Source organism: Hemitrygon akajei, chromosome 7 (genome assembly GCF_048418815.1).
Source record: "Hemitrygon akajei chromosome 7, sHemAka1.3, whole genome shotgun sequence".
Classification (NCBI taxonomy): domain Eukaryota; kingdom Metazoa; phylum Chordata; class Chondrichthyes; order Myliobatiformes; family Dasyatidae; genus Hemitrygon; species Hemitrygon akajei.
The window spans coordinates 51,732,080-51,746,860 of NC_133130.1; the positions used below are offsets into that span (position 1 = coordinate 51,732,080).

The 14,781-nt window shown below is 39.4% G+C and overlaps 1 protein-coding gene across 3 annotated transcripts in view; it reads left to right on the plus strand.

Annotated features, from left to right (window-relative positions):
- The first annotated feature begins 1,137 nt into the window (after positions 1 to 1,137).
- LOC140730440 (spermatogenesis-associated protein 7 homolog) overlaps positions 1,138 to 14,781 on the plus strand; it is a 114,979-nt gene continuing 101,335 nt past the window's right edge. For all 3 annotated transcript variants that reach the window (XM_073050845.1, XM_073050848.1, XM_073050847.1), the window contains exons 1-2: positions 1,138 to 1,222; positions 13,749 to 13,823. In XM_073050845.1, coding sequence (XP_072906946.1) covers positions 1,204 to 1,222; positions 13,749 to 13,823 — 94 coding nt within the window. In that variant the 5' untranslated portion in view covers positions 1,138 to 1,203. The remainder of the gene's footprint in view (positions 1,223 to 13,748; positions 13,824 to 14,781) is intronic.

The following is a 14,781-nucleotide window of genomic DNA, read 5'->3' on the forward strand; positions in this document are numbered from 1 at the left end:
GGAGTCGAAGCTCTCTGTTCATCCATGGTCTCTGGTTGGGGGAAACTTTTATTTGGTTTTGTGATGACACTCTATCTACACACTTGTTGATGTGCTCAAGGACTGAGTTGGTATATGTCAGTGTTAATCTGAGAGTCTGTGGTGACATGGGCAGCAAACGCGCTCCAGTCTGTGTGCTGGAATTGGTGCTGAAGAAGAGTCAGCGCCCTCCAGCCATATCTTAATAGTCTTCATTGTGGGTAATGACCGGGCTATCCCTGGGAAGCAGAAACAATGAAACTTGGTCGGACTGTCCCAGGTGGGGGAGGGTAGTGGCTTTGAAAGCATCAAACCACATTTGTGTAGACATGATCGAACGTTTTATTTCCCTTAGCTAGTGGTGCATGATACATTTTGGTAAAATCTTGGAAGCACGGTACGTAGGTTACAATGATTGAAGTCCCCAGCGACAAGAAAGGCTCCGGCTGGATACAATGTCTGCAGCTTGCAATTGTCTGTTTGCTGAAACATTTTGCCCGGAACGCCAAGGGTAACTCTCCTGCACTAATTTGAAATTGTGCCATGGACACGAACTAGCACTTCATTCAAAAAGTGTTCCAGCCCTCTCTCAGTGGAATATCAGATGGGATTTTTGGTGTCTAATGTCTGGAAAGTGACTTGAACCTACAATCTCCTCACAAGTAAAGGCGTTGCGAAACTACCATAAATCTGTCACCATTTGAACTAAAGTATTGCTGGTAATATTTTTAAGACTTCAAGGAGAACCTCTCCCGATTCTCTGCCGCTGCCAATTATTCTAGCTCACATATTTTATAACAAAACAAAACGCAGAGCCGTACAACTTCAAGGTGATCATTCTAATGTAAATAATCGATACGCCGAATTGCAGATTTCTGTTTATCGTTTTAGCAGGAACCAAAACAAAATCAGAAAATTATCTATTAGTACAAATAATTTTACCACACGCACAGTACGTTCAAACTCGACAAATAGCAACCTACTGTTGGCATAGTAATAACGAGCTCTGATGCGGAACATCTTAAACAGAGGACTCCCCGCCCGAGTCTGTGATGATTGGTGATATTTCCCTATACGTCAAGATTTTGATTTAATCCCTGTATTGGTTGGCTGTTCCTGCTGTTAATCATCACTCTTCCAGCAAAGTGATGACTGCAGCTGTGAAAGTAAACGGGCTTGAAGAAAATGAAATCAACTAAAAAGGGTAAGGAAGAAATCCATCAAAAGTATCTGGTGATATTATTTACCTCATTCTCTTTAGAAAAGAAAGTCCAATAACTGATTTATTACTGGTATTGCTGTTACATTTTTTGCTAATAAAAGTTCAGACTTTCACACCTCGGGGATGTAGGAAAGGATTCAATCCCGTTTCGTCAAAGACTGACTTTCTTTGGCGGGCAGGCGTTGTTTGATTTAAACAAATTGGTTTCATATTGTCATTATTTTAGCTCCACGATTCGGTATTTTTATTATATTTTTGTCACTTTTATGCAAGGCTATATCAAGCACGTTCTGGTGACCTGCTGTTTCAAATATATTTCCTAAACAGTGTTCTAAGATAAATTTATGTCAAAGCAAGTAAGAATTGTTTTCAGTGTTTTGAGTACTTATGTCAGGAGAAATTATTTACAGTATTGTAAGGATTTATTTATCAGCACGCTACCCGTGTATTTGCTTGTTAACTTATTCATGTTCCACCAAGACTAAAGTTAAGACAAAACTCTCCTGTTACTCCCGTTCTATCTTTGACCGTTAGAAGGTGATGATCCTTCTCTGCAAATCCTTCATAGTTTTTCTTTCCTCAGGCCTAACCTGTCCACGGCAGCCTAAAGCGGTGCAATCAGTCCCATTCCCCCTTAGCCCTGCAACTTAGAACGTAGAACACAGCGCAGTACAGGCCTTTCTGCCCACAATGTTGTACTAGCCTTTTGGCCTACTCCACAATCAGGCTCAACCAACCTTCCTACATACCAGCACTCAGAATCAGGTTTAATATCACTGGCATATGTCATAAAATTTGCTGTTTTGTAGCAGCAGTACAGTGCAATACAGAATAAAGAAATCTATAAATTCCAATGAGAAAAATATTTTTAAAAATTAAATTAAATAGGTAGTGCAAAAAGAGAAAATAATTAAGGTATTGTACATGGGCTCGTTGTCCATTCAGAAATCAGATGGCAGTGACAAAGAAGCTACTCCGAAAGCATTGAGTGTATGGCTTTAGACTCTTGTACCTCGTATTTGATGGTAGCAATGAGAAGAGGGCATGTCCTAGGTGATAGGTGAGGGCATGTTTGAAGTATCACCTTTTAAAGATGTCCATGATGCTAGGGAGGTTAATGCCCACGATGGAGCTGGCTGACTTTGCACCTTTGTGCAGCTTTTTCCAAACCTGTGTGGTCATCCCTACATACCGAGTGGTAATGCAACCAATTAGATTGCTCTTCATGGTACATCTGAAGAAATGTGTGAGAATATTTGGTGTCATACCAAGTCTCTTCAAACTCCTAATGAAATATAGCCACTGTCATGCCTTCTTTACAATTGCATCAATATTTTGAGCCCAAGATTGATCTTCAGAGATGTAGATACCCAGGAACTTGAAACTGCGCATCCTTTCTACTACCAATCCCTTGATGAAGACTAATGTGTATGCCCTTGACTTCCCCTTCCTGACATCCACGATCAAACCCTTTACCTTGCTGACATTGAGGGCAGGTTTGGTTTGATAACATCACTCAACCAGCTGATCTATCAAACTCCTGTATGCCTCCTTGTTACCATCTGAAATTCTGCCAGCAATAGAGTCATCAGGAAATTTATAGTTGCCATTTGAGCTGTGCCTAGCCATGCTATTGTGGGTGCAGAGAGAGTAAAGCAGAGAGCTAAGCAGACATCCTTGAGTTGCACCAGTGTTGATAGTCAGTGAGGAGGAGATGTTATTTCCAGTTTGCACTGACTGATTTCTTGGTGAGGAAGTCAATCATCTAGTTACAGAGGCCCAAGGTTTGGAGCATACTGAGAATATGCTGAGCTGTAATCAAAAAAACAGGCTGATGTAAGTATTGCTGTTGTCCAGGTGATCCACCAAGGCCGAGAGGAGAGCTGCTGAGATTACATCACTGTAAAATTACTGTGGTGATAGATTTAATTGCAGTGGGTCCAGGTTCTTGCTTAGGCAGGAGTTGATTTGGGCCATGACCAACCTCTCAAAGCACTACGATGTGAGTGCAGCTGGTCAATAGTTATTGAGGCAGCTCACCCTGCTCTTCTTTGGCACTGGTATGATTGTGGGAACCTCTAACTGCCGCAGGGAGAGATCAATGCTGTGCTTGAACACTCCTGCCAGTTGGTTGGCACAGGTTTTCAGTGTCCCATTGGGTACACCATTGAGGCCTGGCGCCTAATGAGGGTTCACCTTCTCAAAAGGTATTCTGACGTCAGCCTCTGTGACAGAGATTACAGGGTCACTAGATACTGCAGGGATTTGCACAAGTATAGTTTTACTCTACCATTCAAAATGTGCATAAAAATCATTGAGTTTATCTGGGAGCACAGCAATACAATCATTCATGATGTTAAATTTTGCCTTGTAGGAAGTAATGGCCAGCAAACCCAGCCAGAGCTGATGTACATCTGATTCTGTCTCTAACTTCAATCAGAATTGAAATAGCCTTAAAATAGCCTTCTGTAGGATGCACCTGGACTTTTTGTATATGTCTGCCACAGATCTAACAAACCATGAATCTCCTGGTTCATCCATGACTTCTGGTTAGGTTATGTCCAGTACATTCTCAAAAGTATACACTCATTCACACAGGTCTCGATGGAGTTAGTGACAACTGTGACATATTCATTCAGATTCATTCTCACCAAAGCTTTAAAGAACTGCAACATTACGTTGCGGCTCTTGAACTCAATCCCTGACTGATGAAGGCCATACACCTTTATAAACACCCTTTCAACTTGCGTGGCAGCTTTGAGGGATCTATGGAGTTGCATCTAAAGTCCCTGTTCCTTATTCTTTCTCACTCGCTCAACATGTCCTCTTTGATTCTATTGACACTTGCCTTGCTAAGGAATAGTTGACATTAACCAAATAACTACCCAGCACATCTTTGTCATTTGGGAAGAAACCAGAGCACCCAATGGAAATCTTCATGGGGACACCATGCAAACTCCATGCAGACAGCATCTGAGGTCAGGATTGAATTCTTATCCATGGAACTGTGAGGTAGCTGCTGTGTCACCATGCAATCTTCTAACTCTCGTATTCATGCTACATGAATGCAGGCAATATAGAAAAATATCATTGATAATTACACAACAGAGAATTTCCATTCATTTGCTCCTGATCATCCACCACAGGAAGAGCTGTGGAAATTCCAAATAAACTGACGACACTTCCAGATTTATAGCCACTTTCTAAACATCTACATATGTTCTTGTTGGGATTTTATCACAAAATAATAAATATAATATTGTATGAAGCTTAATACACAAGACCAGCTTTCTATAGTAGTGCTTCTTCATAGAATTAATCCTTTTTCATCTATATTTAAGTCCCCTAGTTTGACTGAAAGGTACTACCATCTGACAAAACCACCTGTTCCTTTCTGTGTAGTTGGTTAGTCAATACTGAAATCATACAGAAATTTAACCTGTGGTTGGTTTCACCATAACTTTCTCTGCAGTTTAATTTTTTGGGGTTTTATCTCCAGTGCAGTTCAAGTATTAATACAGCAGCCAGTTCTGTAATTATCTCATAAGATAGTGCATTTTATATTTTATTTTACACATGTACATATGATTGTGGTGAATAGGATTAGATATTGGCTTTGCAGGGGAAGCCAGAGAGTGGTAGTAGATGGTTCCATCTCTGACTAGAGGCCTGTAACTAGTGGCTGCAGGGATTGGTGCTGGGTCTGTTGTTGTTTGTCATCTATATCAACGATCTGCATGATAATGCCATCACACCAAGATTGGGGGATGTAGTGGACAGCGTGGAATGCTATCAAAGCTTGTAGCAGGATAAATACCAGATGGTATTTAATGCAGACATGTGTGAGATGTTGCACTTTAGGAGGACAAGTCAGAGTAGGATTTGCACATGGTCAGCGGTAATCAAGTCAAGTCAAGTCACTTTTTATTGTTATTTCGACCATAACTGCTGGTACAGTATACAGTAAAATGAGACAATGTTTTTCAGGACCATGGTGTTACATGAAACAGTACAAAAACTAGACTGAACTATGTAAAAAAGAAAAAACCCAGAAAAAAACTACACTAGACTACAGACCTACCCAGGACTGCATAAAGTGCACAAAACAGTGCAGGCATTACAATAAATGATAAACAAGACAATAGGACAGTAAGTTGGTGTCAGTCCAGGCTCTGGGTATTGAGGAGTCTGATAGCTTGGGGGAAGAAACTGTTGAGTGTGGTAGAATAGTGGGATCTGGGAATACAGGTTCATAATTCCTCACAAGTAGGATCACAAGTAATTAGGATCGTAAAGAAACCTTTTTGAACATTAGCATTCATAAATAAAAGTATTGAGTACAGGAGTTGGGATGTTACGTTGAAGCTGTATAAGACATTGATAAGGTCGAATTGGGAGTATTGTTTGCCATTTCGGTCACCTACCTGTAGGAAGATGTCAATAAGATTAGAAATGTGCAGAGAAAATTTACAAGGATATTGCCAGGACTTGAGGACCTGAGCTATAGGGAAGGGTTGAATAGGTTAGGACTTTATTCTCCAGAGCATGGAAGAAAGAGAGGAGATTTGCTGGAGATGTACAAAATTATGAGGGGTACAGATAGGGTAAATGCAAGCAGGCATTTTCCACTGAGGCTGGGTGAGATGAGAACTAGAGGTAATGGATTAAGGGTAAAAGGTGAAATGTTTAACGGAAACACGAGGAGGAATTTTTTCACTTAGAGGGTGATGAGAGTGTGGAACAAGCTGCCGGTGGATGCTAGTTCGATTTCAACATTTACGAGAATTTTGGATAGGTTAATGGATGGGAAGGATATGGAGGGCTATGGTCCAGGTGCAGATTGATGGGACTAGGGAGATTAACATTTCAGCACGGACTAGGTGGGCTGAAGAGCTTATTTCTGTGCTGTAGGGTCCTGTGACTCTGTGACTCTATGAATGCTTTGTCAGTATATTACATAGTCAGTCCTTTGCATAAAGCAGCTACTTTTCCCATTCACAAATGTTTCATCTCTATCCTTCTGACAAAAGAGTCATGGAATAGAAAATGGAAATCAAACATGTAAAATTGAACAAGAAAGTTTATTTCAAACATCAGATTAGTCTACCATTGATTCAAATTTTGTTTTTGTATTCTCTTACCATGATAAATTTGTAAAGCATTTGACAAGTTAGAGCAGCAATGAAAAGAAAGTAATGGCATATGCGTGTTGAGACACTATTGGCAAATATTTATTAATGATCTCTGCTGACTGTTTCAAGAGATTTGTAACTGAATAGTGCATTAAACCAAAATCACAGAAATTTGCTGAAATAAAAGCAAATACTGAATGTTTTTTCCTCATTCAAATATGTTGTTCTCCTAGACCTACTATCTATGGTTGTGGCTGCATGATTGTCGCTCATATTCTCCTCTTTCCTCTCCCTCTACTTCACACTGATTCTCTCTTCTCTCATAACTGATGCAGCTACTTTTAGCCTCAAACTGGGATACACTGGTCTGCTAATTTTGTTCATTCTTGCTTGTATTCTTTAAGTATATAGTGTGACGGCAGGTAACTTTTGCCATCTTAATGGTGGAACTATAAAATGTGTATGCCCCAATAGCTCTCTCAAATCACTTTTGGGATCTGGGCATCACTGGTAAAACCAACATTCATTATCTATCCTGAGTTGCTGTTGAGAAGCTGGTGGTGAGTCATTTTCTTGGATCACTGCATGTGCTGATGGTGATTAGGGGTAAGTTCAAAGGAGATGTGTGGGGCAGGTTTCTTTATACAGAGGGATGATGGTGGATGCAAAGAGGGTAGAGGTGTTTAAGAGACTCTTAGGTACGTAAATGTTCAGGGAAAAGAGGTATTTATTTATGGAGAATAGGCATGGAATAGGCCCTTCCAGCTCTTTGAGCCATGCCGCAGAGCAACCCCTGATTTAACCCTATCGTTCAACAATTTATAATGACCAATTAACCTACTAACTGGTAGTCTTTGGACTGTGGGAGAAAACTGGAGCACCTGGGGCAAAAAACACACATTCCATGGGGAAGGCTAACAGACTACTTACAGATGATGTTGGAATTGAACTCTGAACACCGATGCTCTGAGTTTTTATAGTGTTGCCCTAACCGCTACCAACTTGTATACGCAGAAGAGATTAGTTAAGCTTTTAATCACTAGTTTAATTAGTTTGGCACAACCTTGTGGGCCGAAGAGACCATTCCTATGCTTTATGTTCAATAAATGAAGAGTATTCCATCATTCTGCAGACTCATGCCTTCTATATAGTGAATAGGCTTTGGAATATCAGAAAGTAGGTTGCATATCATTCGATATCCAGTCACTGACATACTCTTGTAGACTTCTAGGGTATTGCAGGTGGGTAACTTAGTGATGGCAATGCTATTTAACCTCAAACATATGTGATTAGATTTGCTTATTTAGGAGATCTTTATCGCCTAACAGATGATAACCCATGATTGTGGGCTGAGTGATAATTGCCACATATTACCTCATAGCTGACTGTGGTCCAGGTCTTGCTGTCAGCAGGCATGGGTTGTCTCATTTGCTGAGGTATTGCAAATGGAATTGGATGTTGTATGACCATTAGTAAGCACCTCCTCTTCTGAACATAATGATGTAAAAAAGGTCATTAATGAAGTGGCAGAAGATGCCCTATGGAATTGCTACTTTTCCAGGACATTTAACTTTTAACAGATATAATCATCTTCCTTTATGGAAGGTGTAACTTTACCAAGGAAACTGATACAGGACTGTGATATGGTGCAACTCTAACTACCTGCGTCTCAATATCACCAAGACCAAGGAGATGGTGGTGGACTTTAGGAGATCTAGGCCTCATATGGAGCCAGTGATCATTAATGGAGAATGTGTGGAGCAGGTTAAGACCTACAAGTATCTGGGAGTACAGTTAGACGAGAAGCTAAACTGGACTGCCAACACAGATGCTTTGTGCAGGAAGGCACAGAGTCGACTGTACTTCCTAAGAAGGTTGGCGTCATTCAATGTCTGTAGTGAGATGCTGAAGATGTTCTATAGGTCAGTTGTGGAGAGCGCCCTCTTCTTTGTGGTGGCGTGTTGGGGAGGAAGCATTAAGAAGAGGGATGCCTCACGTCTTAATAAGCTGGTAAGGAAGGCGGGCTCTGTCGTGGGCAAAGTACTGGAGAGTTTAACATCGGTAGCTGAGCGAAGGGCGCTGAGTAGGCTACGGTCAATTATGGATAACTCTGAACATCCTCTACATAGCACCATCCAGAGACAGAGAAGCAGTTTCAGCGACAGGTTACTATCGATGCAATGCTCCTCAGACAGGATGAAGAGGTCAATACTCCCCAATGCCATTAGGCTTTACAATTCTACCGCCAGGACTTAAGAACTTTTTAAAAGCTATTATTAATGCTTTTTGAGATAGTGATTTAGATGCTTATCATATTTTTTTACTGAGTTAAGTATTGTATGTAATTAGTTTTGCTACAACAAGTGTATGGGACATTGGAAAAAAAGTTGAATTTCCCCATGGGGATGAATAAAGTATCTATCTATCTATCTATCTATCATGCCCTTTGGCTTCAGTTTTATCAGGGCACATAGTTCCACACTTGGTCATATGATGCCTTGAGGTCAAAGTGGTTTCTCTGTCCTCACCCTGGAATCTGTTTCTTTGTTTAGTGGACAAAGGATGAATTAAGGTCAGGAGAAACCCAGACTGGACCTGATGAAATCCAAATTTGGTATTGATGAGAAAATCTTGCCTAACAGCACTGTCATTCTCCTGTATTGGGAGAATGAGAACAATAAACCAGACTTGTCCTCCTTTGAAAACGGCAGTCTTCCACATTGTTAGGTGAACATCAGTTTTGTAATTTTACTGGAACAGATTTCTCAAGGCACAGCTAGTACTGGAATACAGATTTTCAATATCAAGCTGAAATGGCTGATCCTGTAGCTTTTGGTCATTTCTTGTCATCATGTGAATTGGTTGGACACTGGCTTGTGAAGTTAGCAATATTGAGAGTAAACCTAAATGGAACATCTATTCAGAACTTTGTGAACCCTTTAGACTTGTCTTTGGCACTCGCACACTGGGCCCATGATTGTTGAGAATGGGAATGTTCTTGGAGCCTCCTTTTCCCATTAAATATTGAATTGTCCATTGCAACGTTGTAGGACTGCAGAGTTGATCTGATCCATTGACTGATTTCATTCAGGTTTTGTTGTATGCTTAGAATGCAAAACAGCCTGTCCTGATGATAGACTGGGTATGAGGGAAGAAGGAACAGGGCTTGTCTTGCTGTTGTTGCTTTGTTGTTTGTCCATGTTCTCTTTGTTGTGCTTTGTGTTGTTCTGCTGAGCATCATGGGCATGCTATATTGGTACAGGAATGTACCAATACTTGAGGGCTGCCCCCAGCACATCTTCGGCTGTGGTGGTTGTTAAAACAAACAATGCATTTCACTGTATGTTTTAATGTACACATAATAAGTTTGAATCTTGAAGTCGTTCGGTATCGCAGCTTCACCTGGCTGGATCCTTGTCTTTTCAGGTATGCCTGGTGCTACTCCCAGCGTGCCTTTCCGCACTCCTTGTTAAATTAAAGTTGATCCCGAGCAGGACGGTACTATGAGAATGAGAGAAATGCCAGGTTATCAGCTCATAGATTGTGGTATGCTCCACTTCTGTTGCAACTGACCATGCACAGTGCCACTTTGATGACCAGGTTTGAGCTGGCAGATCTATTCTGAATCTGTCTCATTTAGCATAGTTGTAATCCTAGATAACAGAATGGAAGTGTCTTTGGTATGAAGGCAGAACTTTGTCTTCACAAGAAATATGTGGTGGTCATTTTTACCAAGTTTGGCATGGTAATATACAAGTACTAGTCAAAGACTTTCAGCAATAGATGCCATCATTTTAAAAGATGCAACATAATGACTGGTTGTTACTCTGCATCGTCACTCATGCAGTGGGATATAAAGCATGGAATATTGTGAATTAAGTATTCCACTTGCTTCCTCAAAAAAAATTATGATTTTGAAAGGAATGCCAAATAGGGATAGAGATAAGTTACTATAGTTATAATACTTGTCCATGAATTTTCTGTAGGCCATTAGACAATTATAGAAAAATAAAACAAAATGTCAACTTTTGAAGACCAGAAATAGTTAAGTTAATAGTATGGGTTTTTAAATCTTTCTGCTGAAGCCTCCATCTTAAGACCTCCCTCATCTTTTATTACATTTTTATTTTGTTAATTTTAAAACTCTCTGAGGAACAGGTATGCCCTGAATTCCTGACCCAACTATTCATCCATTCATTGGTGTGGCAGTGAATTTAATCAGCACTGCTGTGTATTCCTAATTCTATTAACTTTATTTTTAAGCGTATGATCCTAAATTCAAGGTCTTAAACACCTTTGGCATTGTCCCTTTATTAATTTGTATGACAGCTATTGGTCACACCATTATATGTTTGATTGATTTTTGAGTATTTGTATAAGCAGTGAGTGCTAAACTGATTTGGTTTTATGAAACATTATGAACTAAGGACTGTGCTTGATAATGTTATTGAACTTCACAATAGTGATAGAGTAATTCCATAATGTTTCTCCTGATTTGATTGTTAGCCAAAACATTTTAAAAAATAATGGCAAAATCAAACATCGTCTCTTGAAATTAATCAGAATTCAGAATAATAATGCTTTTGAAACATTTGAATAATTAATTGAAAAAGAAAGCTGACCCATATTTACATATTCATTATTAACACAACATTTCAACTAATTTCTGTCAACACGTTTTAAAAATAGATTTTCAAAGTGTTAGTCATTGAACTGAAGAACATTGGGTGTAATTATAGAACTCTACAGCACAGGAGACGGCCATTTGACATCAAGGACATGCAGGCTCTTTGAAAGAGATTTCTAATTTGCTCCACCACCTGTTATTTCTTGCATTATGATTTCTTTAAAAATTATATTTCTGCTTTCGTTTTGTAAGTTCATTTTCTATATATTCAGGTTGCATTTTGCAAATCTTAACAAGGTGTGTATAAAAACAAATTCATTTACCCTCTTTGTCAATTACCTTAAATGTGTATCTTCTGGTTACAGATGCTAAATAGTTTAATGATGACTTATTAGAATATGTAGCAGTTTTCTAAGCAATTAACAATGCTTGTGACACTGTCCAAAACCATGATCCTTGCAGTACAAAGAGCTCTGCATCTTTCATTTGTGTTGCCATGTGAGCCGTATTATTTCTTTTCAAATTCTATTTCACATGTTGTCATAACCAGCATGTTATTGCATTTTCCAGTTGTCAGCAACTGGACTGGTGTCCCTTCTGTTAACTTGATGGAGAACACCCATTTAGAACACCTATCAGAGGGGAATGAACTCACTGCTGCCTAATGGCCAGCAATACCTTCAGAGAGAGTGTGTGTGCCGGGTCCTTCTGTATAAAGAATAACTCATAATGTAATATTATGTTAATACCAGCCGGATTGAGGTTGGGGGAGGGTTATTGAAGCTTCTAAACTGCCCAAAAGTCATAGAGGTTTTGGAGCCGATAAGTTGAATTGTCAAAACTTCTTTCTTAATAATTGCTAAGGAAAAAAAATAAATGCATTATTCACATTATTCTCATACTGCTATCCTTATCAGTACCTTTCTTACCTCTACATTTGATATTCCCACCTTTCTTAACCAATCTCCTGCTTTCAGCTCTCCATTAACTTACCCAAGTTTCAACTTCCACAACCTAACCTGCACCTGGTCCTATTCTTTAACCATCCATGTGCTCACCTGATCATGTTGGCTCCTTAAGATTATATTATAATAATTTTCACATATCTCCATGATTTTATTGCACCCTATATTTGTACGCCCTAAATCACTCAAATACTTCTGTGCACCTTCAGTTTTGATCTCTTGGTGTCCCTGATTGTAATCACTATAACTTTAATAGCTGTACCTTAAATTTCCTGGGTTTTTGAGCTCTTTCGTTCCTTAAATCTACTGGACTTGGTGTGACTTGAAGTTTGGTATCTCTTCATGTGAACTAATGTCAAATTTTCTTTGGATGTGCCCTTATAAAAATGTCTTGGAATGATTTATTTTCTTTTAAAGTACTATATAAATACAAAATATTTTTGCTATGGGGGTGAATATTTATTTCTAGATTTCATCATTTTATTGGTATAGCGATAATCAGGTCTGAACATAACTATTTATTTAGAGATACAACACAGATGGGCCCTTCTGGCTCTTCAAACCAACCACTAGGCAATTTAACTCCAGCCTAATCATGAGACAATTTATAATGACCAAGTAACCTACTAACCAATAGTTCCTTGGCTGAGGAAGAAACTGTAGAACCAAGAGGAAACCCACACTTTCACAGGGAGGATGTACAGACTCCTTACAGATGACATCAGAATTGGAGTCTGAGCTGCAGTAGCATCATGCTAACCACTACACTATGTGGACTGTGGTGATCTTGAAGATGTTATGGACAGTTCCGTATCTCTCAAGGTCTCAGAAGCTGAAGTTGTGGACTTGTTTTCCCTGAAGATAAAGCGGTTACCTTGCAGAGATTTATAAAATAATGAAGGGCATGTATAAGGTGATCATCACAGGTGATCATCAAGGTACTAGTCTGAAACTAGAAGTTTAACAAGAGAAGGGAAAGATTAAAAGGTGATATGAAAAGAAAGCTTTTTTTATATAAAGGGTGATTGGCATCTGGAATGACTGCCAAAGGAAATGGTAGAGATAGATATAATAACAACACTTAAAGGACATTTGGATAGGTACATGGATTGAACCAATCTTTTTTATGCCATGGACCAATACCATTAAGCAAGGGGTTTGTGGGAAATGGGCCAAATGCAGATAAATTAGACAAGCTCAGTTAGGCATCTTGGTTGGCAAGGATGGGTCACTGTGACTCCCTGCAGCAGTGTGTGTACTATTCCATGCACTTCCAGCACAGAGTATTTTGTTCACAGAAAAGTCATCACTAGAAGTGCAAAAGGATCACAGAATCTTTATCCAAGCATTGTCAATATATTGCTATTGTATCAGAAAAGTAGCTTTGACAGTAGAGAGTTCCTGATGAAGAAAATGTTTTTGAAGCCGTAATATTGCCAAATGTAGTGCAATTTTTACTGATAACTTCATGGCCACAGCAAAGTGTCAGATAAATGACATGAAATGGATAAATCAAAGGAATATTCATTGTCCATAATCAATCAGTTAAAGTTTTGCATTCTTATGACAGAGTTCATCCTATGCTCTCTATTGGAAGAACTCTTTATTCCCAAAAGATGATGAGATGCTTCAGGTAACTTGACAACTTAAGAATTTCCAATGTGAGGAATCCTGCTAATGACTCATGAGTATTTTTAGCAGATGCTGGAAGTGCTCAGCTTGAATGTAATAATGTTGCTTGGCACAGTTTGTACTTAATCGTCACTGCTGTCTCTACTCCTTAGGAATTCAATTAGCCATTATCCCGAAGTATTCCCTAATGGGCCCTTTCAAGGGACACATGTGCACAAAGAGTAGCCGTAAGTATCAAAATAAATTATTTACAAGACGTAAAGCTTGATTTAGTAATGGGACCAGAAAACCAAGTTTACACATAGGTAGCTTACCTTTCAGTAGGCCTTGTATTTCTATATTCTTTAAATAAATCAGAAATATAATTAATCCTTGTTATGCTTTTGTGTTGTGTGGAGTGATTTTTTAGCCATTTCTGCCGCTAACCAGTAACAATCAACAAAATAGTAACAATAGGGGAAAAAACTGCTGGAGGAACACATCCCAAAACATTGACGAAACCTTTCTCACCTCCAGATGATGCTTGTTTTGCTGCGCTCCTCCAGCACTTTATCTTTTTTTCAGATTTTACCTTCGCAGCCTCTTGTGTATCTAGGAAGTAATATATACTATTAAGCTTGATGTGGAACAAAAAGATGCCCTTCACCTGGCTCAAGAGCACTTCAGAGGCTCCCACCAACCATAATTAACATCATTTCATGTTCTCCTCACTTTTCATCACTCCAGTGATTTTCTCAAGGGCAGCTGCCAAGAAAGCAATTGACCTGACATTCACTGTCTGGAGCATATGCAAGACATACTATTCCATTTCCCTGTGGATTAGCTGTTCTGCCAACTTCTCTAGATCCCGCTCAGTGAATCCTGGAGTACACAGACTCCTCTCTCCTGGCACTGCTGCAACCATTCACAGAGCACTCCTGTGTAGACGGTGCAGTAGTGCTGCGTCACCAAGATGGCAGAACATAAAACACACAACAGTACAACACAGGAACAGAACATTCAGCCCATAATGTTGTGCCAAACTAGTTAAATTAATAATCAAATGCCCAACTGAACTAATCCCATCTTCCTATACAATGTCCATATTCTTCTATTTTCCTCACATTCATGTACATCTCTTAAAATGTGTCGAATGTATTTGCCTCTCCCACTACTCTAGGCAACATTCCACCCACCACTCTGTGT